Source organism: Chlamydotis macqueenii, chromosome 5 (genome assembly GCF_036417535.1).
Source record: "Chlamydotis macqueenii isolate bChlMac1 chromosome 5, bChlMac1.mat, whole genome shotgun sequence".
NCBI classification, from domain to species: domain Eukaryota; kingdom Metazoa; phylum Chordata; class Aves; order Otidiformes; family Otididae; genus Chlamydotis; species Chlamydotis macqueenii.
Window position 1 is genome coordinate 19,873,897 of NC_141560.1, and position 15,274 is coordinate 19,889,170.

At 37.7% G+C, this 15,274-nt stretch overlaps 1 protein-coding gene across 3 annotated transcripts in view; it reads left to right on the forward strand.

Annotated features, from left to right (window-relative positions):
* Positions 1-7,233, forward strand: part of EML5 (EMAP like 5) — a 113,439-nt gene extending 106,206 nt beyond the window's left edge. For all 3 annotated transcript variants that reach the window (XM_086748363.1, XM_086748362.1, XM_086748361.1), the window contains 8 exons: positions 904-1,018; positions 1,480-1,668; positions 1,873-2,045; positions 3,336-3,498; positions 4,135-4,238; positions 5,898-6,051; positions 6,829-6,929; positions 7,197-7,233. In XM_086748363.1, the coding sequence (XP_086604489.1) occupies positions 904-1,018; positions 1,480-1,668; positions 1,873-2,045; positions 3,336-3,498; positions 4,135-4,238; positions 5,898-6,051; positions 6,829-6,929; positions 7,197-7,233 (1,036 nt within the window). The remainder of the gene's footprint in view (positions 1-903; positions 1,019-1,479; positions 1,669-1,872; positions 2,046-3,335; positions 3,499-4,134; positions 4,239-5,897; positions 6,052-6,828; positions 6,930-7,196) is intronic.
* The last annotated feature ends 8,041 nt before the right edge of the window (positions 7,234-15,274 follow it).

The window sequence follows — 15,274 nt, forward strand, 5'->3', positions numbered from 1 at the left end:
ATTGCAGTTCACAGCCTCTTTTGATGAAATATTTTTTGCTGAGTATGATGACCAATCATATGTCAAAACAGTGCTACTGGGAAGCTAAAATACTGCAAGAACTAGCAATTTATAGTTCGTTACAATTCTTTTAGTAATGATAGAACAAAAGCAGTAATTGTGATTAAACTTCCTGGAATTCTTTGTCAGGGTTCATTCAGTAATTGAAGTTGTAACACTGGCAGCTCAATATTGTAGAACATTATATCTTCTGCTGGTGGAGATTCTTTTCTCTTTGAAGATGGATGAAACATGTCCTAGCTCAGCTGGAAATGACAGTTGTAACTGTTTCATTAAACAATATCTCCTTTTTAGAAACTTTTTTTATTTTAATGTGTTCTTTACTGAAATACATTTCTCTTGAAAGTGAGTGGGAAATACTTAGTGCTCTCTTGATTAATACTTATTAGTTATCTAGTGCAGTTAACATTGTGTGATTTTTCTCCTGTACCTTTGTCATTTATTTCACAGCAGTGAAATGTGTCTTTCCTGTTACCCTCAACAATATTTTGATAATCTCTGCCTCTCTTAATAAGATTGCAGTTTGTTCGCACACTTTACTGTTCCTTTGACTAGACAAATTCCCTAAGAGCTACTAACTCAGACTAAGCTTAGCAGCGACTGTCTTTCAGCTTGTTCTGTACAGTAGTACAAGGACTTTGAATCAGTATGTCTTCTTAGCAAGGAGGCTCAGCATATTAACATCACCTGTTCAGTAAAAACAAATGGAATCTTTAATGATTTAAAACATACTAAAATGTCTCATTTACAATGCATTATATTAAATTATACAGTTCTTTCATATATTAATTGTCTTTTTTTTGTGCCAGCCATTACTCATGGTTGTTCCTGATTTCTTCATAGTTCAAAGGAAGGAGGAGCAGTTAAGCTATGGGATCAAGAGCTGAAACGATGTCGTGCCTTCAGGCTAGAGACAGGACAAATGACAGACTGTGTTCGCTCTGTTTGCAGAGGCAAGGTAAAGAGAGCATCATGTCTTTAAAATAAAGCTTATCATTTTTGGTTGATCTGTAGCATTAAATATCTGATGACTTCCTCTTTCTCTTAGAATTAGTATTTGAAATTCAAGGTTGAGCTAGAAGGTGTCTACAACTGATTTTAGAGCAGAAAAAATCTACCTCAGGAGATCTTAGTCTTACAATAATATCCTGTATATATTTGTACTAAAGACTAAGGATTCCTTTTCTATTTTCTTTTCATACCAAATATCTGACTTACAAGCAATAACTAGCATCATGATACAGCTTTCTACTTTAATAAATTGTAGAGAAGTTTAAAAAATAAACTACTTTTGACTATTTGATTACTTGATTTCAGCAAACCTTGACAGAACTATACCTTTGGATTACATCTTTATAACAGTCCATCATGACTAGTTAATATATTATATCAGAGATAATTCTTTTACTGTTGTTCAAGGGGAAAATTCTCGTTGGGACAAGAAATGCCGAAATAATTGAAGTTGGAGAGAAAAATGCTGCATGTAACATTCTAATTAATGGTCATATGGATGGACCAATCTGGGGCCTAGCAACACATCCTTCCAGAGATTTTTTCCTTTCTGCTGCAGAAGATGGCACAGTAAGACTCTGGGATATTGTTGAAAAGGTAGGTGTTGGAGAACAGTTGCTGTTTAGGAAAAAAAAAAACAAAACAAACCTAGACTTGTGGTGATGTTGGGGACTTGAGACTTGTGTTTTAATTTATTCTGAGAATCATCCATCTGATAGTGGCAAACTGTTCTCATAAAGTACTTTTGAAATACGAACAAATAGAAACATTTACTCTTCTGGGTTGTTTATTTCTTCACAGAAGATGCTGAACAAAGTCAGCTTAGGACACGCAGCTCGTACTGTTTGTTACAGCCCAGAAGGGGATATGGTAGCTATTGGCATGAAAAATGGAGAATTTATTATCTTGCTTGTGACCTCTCTAAAAATCTGGGGGAAAAAAAGGGACAGAAGATCAGCAATTCAAGATATCAGGTCAGAAAATATAATGCCTTTGCCTGTAGTATTCTAGAAATCTGTATTATTTTGATTTTTAAAAATACAATTTTATGTTCTGAGGAGCATTGCAATGATATTTCAAAGAGCTGGAATCAATGAGTGGGTTACAGAGTTTGTGTGATTACTCTGATACCAGGAATAAAAAGGACTAGGAGGTAGATGAAGATGAGAGACAGCAATCAGTCAAAAACCAAACAGTACCACAGGGGGAGTGTCAGATGATATTGCCAAGGATTTGTTAAAATGAAGGGTGAATGGGGAAGTAAATGAACAATAGGAAAAGACCATCCTAATCAGAGGGCAGAAGAGAAAGTGTGCAAAGGACCAGGGTGAGGTGATCTGTAGGAGGTAAAATGAGATCAGAAATTTACGGATGAAGACTGGATTGTGAGAGACAATAAAAATGCCTTTCTGTCAGTTTGCTCTTTGTTGTGCTTTCTTAGAAAGGAGTTAGCAGAAGTAAAATTTTGCTTCTGTTTCCTCGGTGGAGGACAAGACTGTTCCTTCTGTGAGATAAATCAATCATGATCAGCTAAGGGAAGCTTCTGGAGAGCAAAGTGGGATCAGTGGAAGAAATAGGAGCAAACAGGGACCTTGCTGCAGGAAGGCAGGAGAGCCCTGCTAGGAGTTAGGGGGTTGCTGGAATCAGAAAGCTATACCAAATTATGTCTCAGAGATAACAGAAATAAAGAAACTTCCCTAGTAGCACAAATCATTGAAACATAGAATAGTTAGGGTTGTGAAGAACTTGTTCAGCTCAGGAAGCTACTGAGTTTCAAGACTAGAAAAGAAAATGGGAGGAAAGAAACCACTGTGCAGAGATACATTGGGCAGATTAAAGGTTTGATTTCACATCTTTTTATTCATTTAGAATGTCTGGCTTTTCTTAATTTACAGCATTTGATTTTTCTAGTTTGTAGCCTTGTTAGTGTAGCGTTAGAGAGTCAAAGTCATCAGGGGCATGTCACAAAGTTATTAGACCGTTGAGATGGTAATGAGATCAGATAATGAACAGAGTTATTCCAGAGGTGTTCCCAGTTCACTTATATGTGACAGCTGTAGCAAAATTATTGCCACCTTGTACTGAATATAGGTTCCCTGAAAATCTTGTTTCAAAAGCTATTTTGCTTAGCAGATTAAATACTCTGCTGCCCTCTTTAGTTCTGGATAGCGGATACTTGAAATGCAAATTTACCTGCGCTTCTCAAATACTAGAATCTGTTGTAAGTGCCAACCTGTGTTCATAAAACCCTTTTATCTGTTCAGGTTTAGCCCAGATTCTCGTTACTTAGCAGTCGGTTCCAGTGAGAATGCAGTGGATTTTTATGATCTAACTTTGGGTCCCACGCTAAATCGAGTCAGCTATTGCAAAGATATCCCAAGTTTTGTGATCCAGATGGACTTCTCTGCAGATAGCTCTTATCTCCAGGTATCAGTCATTAATTGTTCAAGATACTGAATGGAAAACATGCTCATGACAGATACTCTGCAAGTATTCTCCTTTGACAAATTTGCTAAATTTTGTAATGAAATTTTGGAGCAGTAGGTTACTGTCACTAGACTGTTAAGTTGTTGTAGAGATAAGAGGATGACAAAAATAGTTATCCTGGATATTAATACAAGAAGTAAGTATAGAAACAAGAAACAGATTTTGAAATCACTGTAACGTGCCTCCCTGCCTTTTAACCTCTATGATGCTGATGGGGGTTATCTTTGTGTTAATTTTAAAGATATGAGTTTATTTTCCATTATTTATACTCACACATACTAACAGACACAATATATAGAGAGAATGAATATGTGCAGAATGTGAGATGTTTCAATTATTTCTTTATTAATTAGACATTTTAAAATTTAGGATTTCTTACCCTTTCTCACTGTTACTTTATGCTTGTGTAGGTTTTTGAGAATCTTCAACTTTTTGAGCAAGCTTTACTAATAGCCAAGTTACTTACAGAGTAAAAGATAACTGTCAAGAAAATGCTTTTCAATGCCCTTTAGAATTATATTTTAATCTTTTCAAACAAGGAACTTGTATTCTAAATTCTCTGTGGTCATCTCAAAGGTCTCTACTGGGTCTTACAAAAGGCAAGTCTATGAAGTGCCTTCAGGAAAGCAGCTTGTGGACCAGGCTGTGATTGACAGAATAACATGGGCTACTTGGACAAGGTAAATGATTCACACATTTACACTTATTAAAACACTTGTAACTTCCAGGAGAAGCACCTACTGTTTGAAAGAATATTTCATCCCTTCATTCAGTCAGATACTTTCTTTTAATGCATCCATCTGCTCTGGTAACAGATCAGGTCAGCACAGTACAGCAGAGGATGGTACATAACAGATTCCCTCAGTAGAACATGTGCCGTTTGACCAGTGAGGATGTCTGATAAAAACTGATCTCTCTAATGTGTGCCTTTCTGTTTGCTGTGTATCTCTGGCTTCCTTTGATACATCTCTGGCAGCCTCAGTAGATTTTCATTGCACTGTGCAGGTTACCTGGAATACTGCAGTGTTTGCTTCAAAACAGTGATTTGGGGATAAGTGTACAGGGAAAACTAAAACATATCAAAACGTGAAAAGACAACACAAGACTGTAGCAATTCAAGTTTTATTTGCAGTATTACACTAATGGTATCTGCATATTAAAGTTGCTATTAATATTTGCATATTAAAAGATATACAAAAGTACTTTAAAATACCTTAAAGTTATTATATTTCATTCAAAATAGACATAAATTACATGAGGAATGATACAGTTTTTAATTTTTATTTTACATTTCAATAATTTATTTTAAATTCTATGCAGATCTGATTTCCTGTGCCTTATTTCAGGCTCTTTTGCCTGCTTTCAGTTATTGTCCTCTGATTAGCACCCTCAAACAAAAATTGAGAATAAATACTGGAAAATTTTCCATGTACAAACCACTTTAAACAATAACAGTCCTGACTATTTGCTGGAAGACATGACTACTGTTCTCTTTTCTGTTTGAGTAATCCATTTTTGTCACCTCTTAGATAGGAAAACAAGAAACCTGTGTTTTCTGACCCAGTTCAGTATTTCTGAAGTAGATTATTCCTTTCTGAATATGGTGTACTGTGCTCTGTTTTGAGGGGAAAAAATCACAAACAAATTCTCAAATTATTCACCTATTAACAAATGATAAAGTGCTTGTTTCTGTGCATTCTTGGAAGTATGTGTGTACATTATAAGCAAAACTGCATAAAGAGCAACTTTTCACAGAAAATTTTCTATAAATGTCTGTTTTGGAATCTTAAGATAATTATGTTTTCAGTTTACAACAATCTCTCTCTCTCTCTCTCTCTCTCTCTCTCTGGTTATTCGCTGAAGAATCTTCACTGCACTCAAGGAAACTTTTCATATCATTGATATGAAAATGTTACAGAATGAAGAAGGCATAGTTATAATAAGAATATACATATTTTTGTTTTCCAGAAGCTGAAAGTTATTCACCTAATGCTTATGCTATGACATTCTATTTTTAATTGTCCTTTCTTTATTCATTTTTTGGGGGCAAATGCCTCACTGGACAATATTAGTACTATTGAGTTCACCTTTGCTGCTCAGTATTGTCATGGGCCATGTTATTTTGGGAATTATATCACCGAATCAGTTTCAGAAGAAATTATGGAATGATACAAAAATTAATTATAGAGTAAAACCTTTATGAGATGTGTATGTCTAAGAATAAAATGTAAAAATGGCATTTTTATAGAGCCAGTTACAATATGAGAGCTGCTTACTATTTCCTTACTCTATTGTTTTTGCTGTAGTTTTCAAAATAATCTCTTGCTCTTCTGTTTCAGTGTTCTAGGAGATGAAGTAATTGGAATCTGGTCCAGGCATGCTGAAAAAGCTGATGTGAACTGTGCCTGTGTGTCTCACTCGGGAATCAATCTTGTAACAGGCGATGACTTTGGCATGGTCAAACTGTTTGACTTTCCATGTCCTGAAAAATTTGTAAGAACTTGGTTTTGCATCATTACAATAAGTGCTATTGATATTATGATCTTGTATTGCTTATCTAGAAGTCATATGATAGAAATATTTCCTTCTCTAAATTTTTAGCTTTTTAATGCATTTATGTAACTTTAGCTCTATAATCTTGGAGGAACGCTTCACCTCTAAAGTTTTCCTGCCATTTTATGCAATAGCTCTTGCTATAAGTTCCTGTAGGTGTTAATATTGTCTGCCAGTCTGCATTAGCGTAGTGTCTTCGTACTGAAAATCTCAGAGCCCTTAGTCTTATTTATCTACATCTGCAGTCTCCATTTGACAGATGAGGAAGACAGTTGGTAGTTGTAGTCCCTTCTGTGTATTTCCATGGATGAAGAGTTTACAGATTTTTCACTAACGCTAGCACTGTTAATTTTCAGGATTTGAGGCTGCATAGTGTAAACTACTTACACACTTATAATGAATTTTTTTTTCGATGTTAGGAATTGTACACAAAATTTAGAAGTTAATCATATGACAAGATATATTTAATTTTATTGTGTTAGCTTGAGCATTGTTCCCAACTTGCAGGTGCTGTCTTATTTGGTGACAATTTATTTTGCGTTGCAGCTCAATAGTAATTCTCCTTCAGGAGATCTTTCACATTTGAAAACCTATATAAATTTTGAATAATATAAATATGTGAGTAGAAAAGGTAGATAAAAACATGCACGCCTTGTTTGGTTTAGGAGGATATGGAGTATTTAGACTTTCTCATTTTATTGTTGGGTTTTTTTTCAGGCAAAACACAAACGATTTTTAGGTCACTCTGCCCACTTAACTAATATTCGATTTACAAGTGGAGATAGATACGTGGTCAGTGCTGGAGGGGATGACTGCAGGTATGTACCCTTTCCATTATTGCCCAAAAGTACACAGCAGTGCACATGGACAGTCTGTAACAGTGTAAAGCTAAAGTTCAGAGTCTTCATATTTTTGTCTAAATAGCCGATGTTAATATGAACAGTTGAGATTTAATAAATGAAAATATGTTTACATCTGTATTTGGAGCATCATACTGAAATTTTTATTTGGACTGTATTAGCCATTTCTTTTAATAATATTATAATATTTTATATCTCATGTTTAATATATTTTTGAAAACACAGCTTATTTGTTTGGAAATGTGTGCATATGCCTCATTGAGAGAGACATGGAAACAGGCAAAGAGGACACTGCATGAAGTACCAGGCATGAAATACCCAGGATTGCAATGTGACATTCTGCTGTTCCCTGCATGCGTAAGAAATGGTGCTGATCCAAGACACAGAGCAGTCTGTCTCTGAAAGACAAGTATCTGGAGTCTGTCAGAAGGATGGACCATAACAAATACGCTGAGGCCACCAGATTTGTTTCAGTATCGAATAATCCGGGTTTGTATTTCACTCACTGCCAGATATTGAAAATGAAATACGTGGATAAAAGGAAAAAGTGAATTGTTAATCAATGTACAGTTTCACAAAAAGATCCTGGGGTTTTAATCTGGAGGTGTTATTTCTGACCTAGTGCTGTACATTGATCTATTTTCAGCATGAATGTTTCTCCTTTAAGTTTAGGGGTCTGAATATAATTTAAAAAAAAAGAGTATTCCATATTTTGTTACTGAAAGAAACCATATATTAACTCTGAAATATATAGTATTTTAATAAATGTTTAATTATTATAATGGCAATGATATTTCGATGACTAGTCAAACAGAAACATCATCTAGTGAAGCAGAAAATAAGAAAGCTGATTGCTTAGGACTTAAATATTTCTGTGTTTAGAGGCCTGGGCCACGGTCATGTCTGGTGAAAGCCGATGGATATGCATGATCTTCATGGCTAATTTAGTGTTTTTGTTGCACTTAAACATTAAATTAGTTCTGTGAGCAAAAATAGATTTGCTCACTTTGCGAGTGCCTTGCCCACAACCTAAAAGTCTAACTCCAATTTTTGCCTTGTGAATAAAAGTATTCTCAGTGGAAGAGAGGTCATTGCTGTGTTACTTGACTGGGCTGTTAGCCTCTATGCTGGACATGTGGACTAGGGTGAGGATTTTATAGTCTTCGTAATCGATAAAGCTTGGGATGTCACCAGTTGCAAAAACAGAATTTCATAGCAATATGAATTGATTTTATTTTCTGAGCATCACAGGGGGGATTCAGAGAGAATATAAACTTTCCAAACATTATATTTTGTACATTTGAAATTTTTAACAGAGTTAGGAGTTGCTGGAAGAGGTCTCTGCTCGGATTTCTCTTCTGATTGTAAAAAAATGTCCAGTCATATGCTTCTTTAAATGGACCTGCTGTCACCTCTAGCGTAAGTGCATTTATTCTATCCTGCAACATAACCGGGACTCTAAGTTGAAAAAACATTTCAGTGATAATGAAAAGCTGAACAAAGCTCTCTTTTGGGTACAAGTGAGGAAGATTTCATCAGCTGTTTGTCTAAATCATGTCATAGAGATGCACTAGAGACTGAACCTGTTTTTTAATCAGTGCAGTTAATTTTCATGCAACGTAGAAGGAAACAGAAGTCATTAATTATGAGCACTACTCTATTAATGATACTGTGCTGTGAACGTAAAGCTCCTTTTCTCTGTGTAAGCCAGCATTCCTTTAACAATAGTATTTGTTTAGGTCAGTCAGTAAGCTTTGATATTACTCACCTCTTACATTCTCTTATGCCAGATGAAACTAAAAAAAGAAATAAACCTGATCTCTTTTTGTAAGCATCTTGTGTGGATGGTGGTTATAGAGGGAATAGGAGGGCCTGCATATAGAAAAGAAAGGGGAGAAAAGTTAACGAGTCAAACTTCCATGCTCTTCTAGGTCCAAAAATGCTTGTGATGTGCTATACAAAGCTAGTTACCCAGTGGTCTTAGTAATATATTTTATGTATCAAGCTATAACAAATATTTATTTTAAAGAAGTTGATGAACTAAACAATTACCAGGTTTCTTGGCATGATGGTTCTTAGCAAGGTCTTCTCAGTCATGCAGCTGCTACTCTACAGGAGCAAAAACTGGATTTGGTCATGAGTACACAGGGAGATCTTGCCAGTAATGTTTTTGACTTCAGGGGAATTGCATACAAGAATTGAGATTAGACCCGATCTGTCTCATAACCTTGGTTTTATATGAAAATTAGTATCTGGCATTTAAATCTTATCTGTGCCAGAGAAATCAGTTGCAGTCTGCCATTCTGTAGCTGTGATTCTATCCCTTGTTAAACACATCTGTGCAGGACTTCTTGACTTGAAGTAAGATTTGTCCTGCCTCTATTTTAAAGTTGCCTTTCATTGGTTCAAGTTGGATGGCTGTTAAGAGCTCCCTCATAGTCTATCCTACTCCGGCTGCCAGCTCAAAGTCTGAATTTTTCTACCTCTCTGAGTTTTCCCCTCAAAATCCTAGGCTCAGCATCTCCCAGCCTTATAATCTTCTGTAGGCCTTCCCCCAGCGAGAGAGGTATGTGGAATTTCAAGAGGTTTGTTCCTCAGATCCCTGGTGTCATGTCCCTTTCTCCTCCCTCCTCCCACCCCCTTCATTAATGCTGTGCCTCTCCACTGTAATTTGTCCATTGGTGCTTTTGCCCTGAGGAATCTCAAATGCTGTGCCAGCCGTGAAGTACCGGTGAGAAGCTGATGGGCGAATTGCAGCAGGGCTGCCCTTGGCGGTGCGAGGCTGATAGCTGCAGTGCAAAAGTCTGAGCCTCCAGATCTCCCTGCTTCTTCACTCTCCTCCACACCTCACCACTACTGTAAAGGGCTGGAATGGGAGCTGGAAGCTGAGGAGCTCTTCAGAAACAGAACTACCAGCCTTGTTCCTCCTATTGCAGCCGGTGTTGGTAGCTAGTAGTTGGTAGCAAACTGCTCAGGGGTTTCCCAGGTAAAATGGAGTCAGCCAGCTGGGAACGGTCATGAGGAGAGCAGTGAGCAGAGTCTCTGCTGCAGCGTTCTTCCTGAGGACAATTTGGAGCATATTTTGTAGGACAAGCTGTGATTCTCTGCTGAAAAGAACAGCTGGCCATAAACATGGTTAAAGATGGCAGCTTTGTGGCTTTTTTTTTGGTCTTTTTGTCTGTGATGGTGCTTGTTACTGTGCCTCATTTGCTGTTTACATTAAATACTACTGTAGTAACTTGCTAATTGTTGCCACCTGTGCTTGAAGCACGTGCATGCAGGAACAGGCTGCCTGTTTCAGTAGGCAGTGGGAGCTCATGGCCGGTTGCTCAGCGGAAAATCAGAGGATGACACAAGCCTGGAGGGTAGGTCAGGGACAAAGCTGGAATGTGGAGGGACTAGTGACGGCCTTTGTTTGGAAGCATCAGAGAGAAGAAATGTGGGCAGGAGGACTCTGATGCTGGAGAAAGCCTTTTCTGTGATTATACAGCACCAAGAAAGGGGAGGCGGAAGTTCTCTGTATAATTTAAGCACTCATAATGGATTATTTCATTCTCTAGCTTAATTGTCTTTCTAACTTTCTGGCTAGCAGCAAAACCACATCTTTGGGATCTTTAAAATCAGCAATATATTTTGTAATAATAGAAATAAACTAGGAAACCGATTCAATAAAAGCAAAATAACTTTTCACTTAAAGAAATAAATGTGCCCTTGAAAGCTGTTTAAGTGTGCTTAGAAAAAACAGAACGAGAGAAGGAAAATCCAGCTCCTAGGAGAAAACAAAAATTAGTAATGAACACAGTTAGAACTGAAAATTGGCGTAGTGCAGGAACGGAGGAACACAGCAGAGATTAGGTCAAGGAGAACGAAGGGTCACAAAAGTCACAAAAAAGTGGCAAGTCACAAAATTAGCCAAATGTATTGAATCATTTAGACTTGAAATCTTTTTGGTTTTTTTTTTTTTGTTCTTAAGGAAACATTCATCATATATGACTTTCTGATTTTGATAGGAAAGGCAGGAGAGGTTGTAAAACTAAAGATAAAGCATTTCAGAAAATTAAGGCTGCTTTATCACTTGTTGACAGCTGAAGGAAAGCACGCATTAAGAGTAACTTCTGAGTCTGCTCAATATCAGGGTTTCAATATTAGCAAGAATAATTTCAGAATAACTCTGAACTTTGTACAAGTCGAGTTAGCGATGACCTAGAATTGTACCATCAGAAAGCAGACACATTGCAGACAAGTTGTCTCCTGGATCTGGCAACTGGATCAAAATGAAGGACTTCAATGCCAAGCGCAGGACTTTGATAGCATTCAGGAATTGCTTGGTTTAAAACCATGATCCACTTCTCTCAGCTGCTGCCTAAACCCTGCTATTTAATTTGCAAGTTTTCTGTGGCAGACAGTGCCCTTTTTTCAACCAGCCCTGAGCGTCTGCCTGTGCAGCACCTCAGTTGCTTTCTGGATTGCACCCAGCAGTGCTCACGTCTCCACTTGCAGATGGGTTTCACTCTAGACCGGTGCGCTGGGGTCCCTCCTTGGACATGCTCTGCGTGGTAGTAGTGTGGCAAGCGAAGGACCTTGGTTTCAAATACAGTTCTTACATGGGCAAGGTGACGTGTTTTCCTCTTTCATGATCAGTGTCACAGATGTGACAAGCCTTAATCTTTAATGATTTTTTTTTTTAATAGCATAAGCTATAGACAAATGTCAGCTTGTCAGTGTTTTGGATGAAGTGAACCATCCTGTAGACTCTACAGAAAGGGAAGTGAGATTGCAAGTTGCAAAATAAATTGCCACATCAGTGATTTTTAACATCACTAGCTGTACTGTATTTGCATACTCTTTTGTTCTCATGGTTTTCTTACGCTTCCTTGCAGTCTGTTCTGTTTTCCTGAAGTGTTTGGCACCATTCGATTTTTGCTCACGTGGATGCATAGGTGAGCTTGCCAAAGCCTGCTGTGCGTTCTCTATACCACTCACTGTGGTGTGGTTAGACCAAGCCGGTTTCTTCGGTTGTCTCCAGCTTCTGCTATTCAGTTAACTTTGACTTCAGACTTGAACTCTGCATATCTCGTTTCAGAAAAAAAAAAAAATAGTTTTAGGTGTATAATATGTATAAAAGCCACAATAGGTTTCCTTGCCAAAATCACTCATAAGCAACTACAAATTAGTAGGTGGGTTTGGTGGGGGGTTTTCGCCAGTCTACTTAATGCTGGAGCAGGTAACCACTCACTGTCCCCTTCTCAGGTTAGCAACAGCATGTCAGTCATAACCTTGATCTATTTTTTTGTTATCTGTTAAACCAGCAATCCAACCCATTCACTTTTTCTTTGGGAAAGAAAAAGAGAAAAAAAAAATCATGAAATGTGTTCTTTTTCCCTCAAGCATAAAACAAAACAACAAGAACAAAAAAGTGTAAGATCTGAGCATGATGACAATAGGGAATTCTCATAATTTCCACTTCTTTTTGAAATTATGGAACATAGGATGGAGGAAACCAGTAAATACAAACCCAGAGAAAAGGAGAGAGGAAGGAAAACAGAGGAAGGAATGCTCATAAATAGGCAGAGGCAGGACCAAAGAACTGAGATGAGTGATGGTGGGTAGGAAGTCACGGCACTTTCTGGCAAACACCTTGTTTCGCATGGGAGCGTTCAGTGGCTGGCTGTGGAGTTCAGGGCTGGAGAGTGGCAGAGAGCTCAAGGCATGGCTGCAGGCAACTTTGCTCTGGCTTTGGGAAGATGCAGCTGCTCCCATTCATTGCTCTTTGCACTCCCATAGCTATGGGACAACTGTTTAGTGCTGGAGTACAGCAGCTAACGCAGATTAACTGCTGTTGCAGGGTATGTTTGTTGGTAACAAAGAAAGTACTGTAAATAGAAAAATGCTGTGTAGTACTGAGAGCTCAGGTGAAAGAGTTTGAGGATGTATTTTAAAATGCTACTCATCTTGCCCACGTAAACCAAACATGAATTCTTTTAATAGGCCTCTTCTGATTTATCCGTATTTTAGTTTCCTGTGCAGCTGGGCTTAAATCCTTCCTTTAAACAAAAAATATTAAACCAAAGAAATACTACACTTCAGAAAACTCTTCATAACCACGCTGTACCAATTACTGCCTCTTTCGTTTCTTTCCTATTGAAATACTGTTCACCAGGTCTTGGTTCTGTTCCCAGGCACGCACAATATTTAATACAACAGACATTACTGCTACAGCCTGTGTTTGTTTGGCTTCAGTTGAGGTGTGATGGAGGCAGGTATCTGCAGAGGATGATTCAAATCATGCACGGGCTGAATTTTCCTTCGGTTCCTTGCCTTAGGCCTCCAGATACAGGTCTAGTAAGTCAGGGAAGGTGAAAGTAATGTAGGGCTATGAATACATGTGAGTGGAAATAAATTAGTAAAGTTCTTGATTTTATCCCGTAATAAACCATTACAAAATAAGGAAATAACTGACTTAAGGTAAACTTTCTGTAAAAAAAAAAAAAATCCAAACAGGTGCTGCTTAGGCAACTGGACTTATACCTGTAGCAGCTCTTTGTAAGAAACAAAATCTGCGCACAAACAGCTGGACTAATGCTTCTCCACCTGCTGAGTTTGGGACATGAGAGGCAGGACGTTCCTGTCGCTCTGTGTCTTTGGATTTCTCCTACGAAAGACAAAATATGAGGTTCCTGTTGTTTGTTGTGGGATAACTTCAAGACCCTACAAAGTGATTTTGCCCTTAGCAGTATCTATCTCTCTCAGTTTGGGCACAGATGTCACGTAAGAGCTTATTTAAAAACAAAAAAACCCCACAAGCAAAAAAGAAACCAAATCCCAAACTTTTTTTGTTTTTTAAAGATATCCCCAAAAATATTGTCGTGTTCTTTCCAGCAATGCAAGGATGTATCTGATTCACACCATTCTAGAGTCTTAAAAGAAAGCGAGCTGTACCCACGTAAGTGTGCCCAGTGTAACAGGTGTGTGAAACTGGAGCATTGGTGTCGTTTGTGCTTTACCAGTTTTTCCTAAGATGAATTCTTTTTTCACAGGGAACAAATGCTGCTACCCCACCGCTGTATGTAACTGCAGCTTTTGTAACGTGAGTGCCACCTGCGGCTGGTCTCGGTGGGGCTGAGGCAGGGGACGGGTGCTTAAGGAAAAAAAAAGTAGATAATTGAAACCAGCATTGCACTGGTGGGTTCTGAAAAAAGGAGGTAGCAGGGGTATTTTAGTTTCAGTCCTCTGCAGGATTATAAGCCTTTTAGGAAAAGAGACCAACAAGCTTTTAATGTAATATTCTCCAATTTCATTCATTAGCTTTTGCCGTTACTCTTCTTTTTCCCTTTTTTTTTTTTCTTTTTTTTTTTTTTTTCCCACAAGAGCCCTTAACCCAACTTCCCCCCCTCCTAACCCCCAAATAAATATTTTTTCAAATGTGGCTGGGAGAGGTCAGCCAACTTTAACGACTTACAATACAGAGCCAATACAAAGCTTTGTGTTGCTGAAAGTGAATTTTCTATTAACTTACTTAGCTGCAAATTCTTGAGACTGGGGGGGCGGAGGGGTGGGGATCTTCCCATGAAGCAAAGCGGTTAAATAAGTACAATTTCCTAGCACAAAGTCCAAATATGTGATGTTCAGCTATGGGGCTGTAAGTGGGACTTCCATGGCGCCATGATTTTTTCAAACACCAGTCACAGCCAGGACATGCTCTGTACTGTATTCTTTGGGAATTTAATAAATATACTTTCTAAAGAAACTCCAAGCATGAACACAGGCACAAATTGCATGGAAAAAAATGCTTTCCTGTACTTTTGTGAAATGTTGGTGCTGTTGAGTAGTATTTTCCACATTTCTGGTCTATTTTTCCTTTACTTGCTACTACTCACCATTGTTTTGTGGTTTTTAGGTGCAAAATACTGTTGGTTTTTGTTTTTGTTTTTTTTTTTAAAGAGCTATCTCGTAATTATAAGCTTAGTTTATGCTTTTTAGTTCAGTTCCGGGTATACAGCATATTATATTAAGTAATGGAAAAGCTACATTACTAATTTGTGAAGCAAGTTAATGCATTTTTAATGTAAAATTTCATTTTACATTGAGAATACACTCAAAACACAATGATCACTTAAAATAATGTAACAAGGCCAAGTAAATGCATTAGAACCATTCCCTTTAGAAATACATACACTTCTAGCTTTGTGGCTTGGTTTATTTATTTTTTTTTAAGCAGAGAAAAATCAGCAGCTTGCCTTATGCTAAGCATTGTACAGTAGCTTATAAAACATCAAAGCTGTTGAGATTCAGCAGTGGAGGTA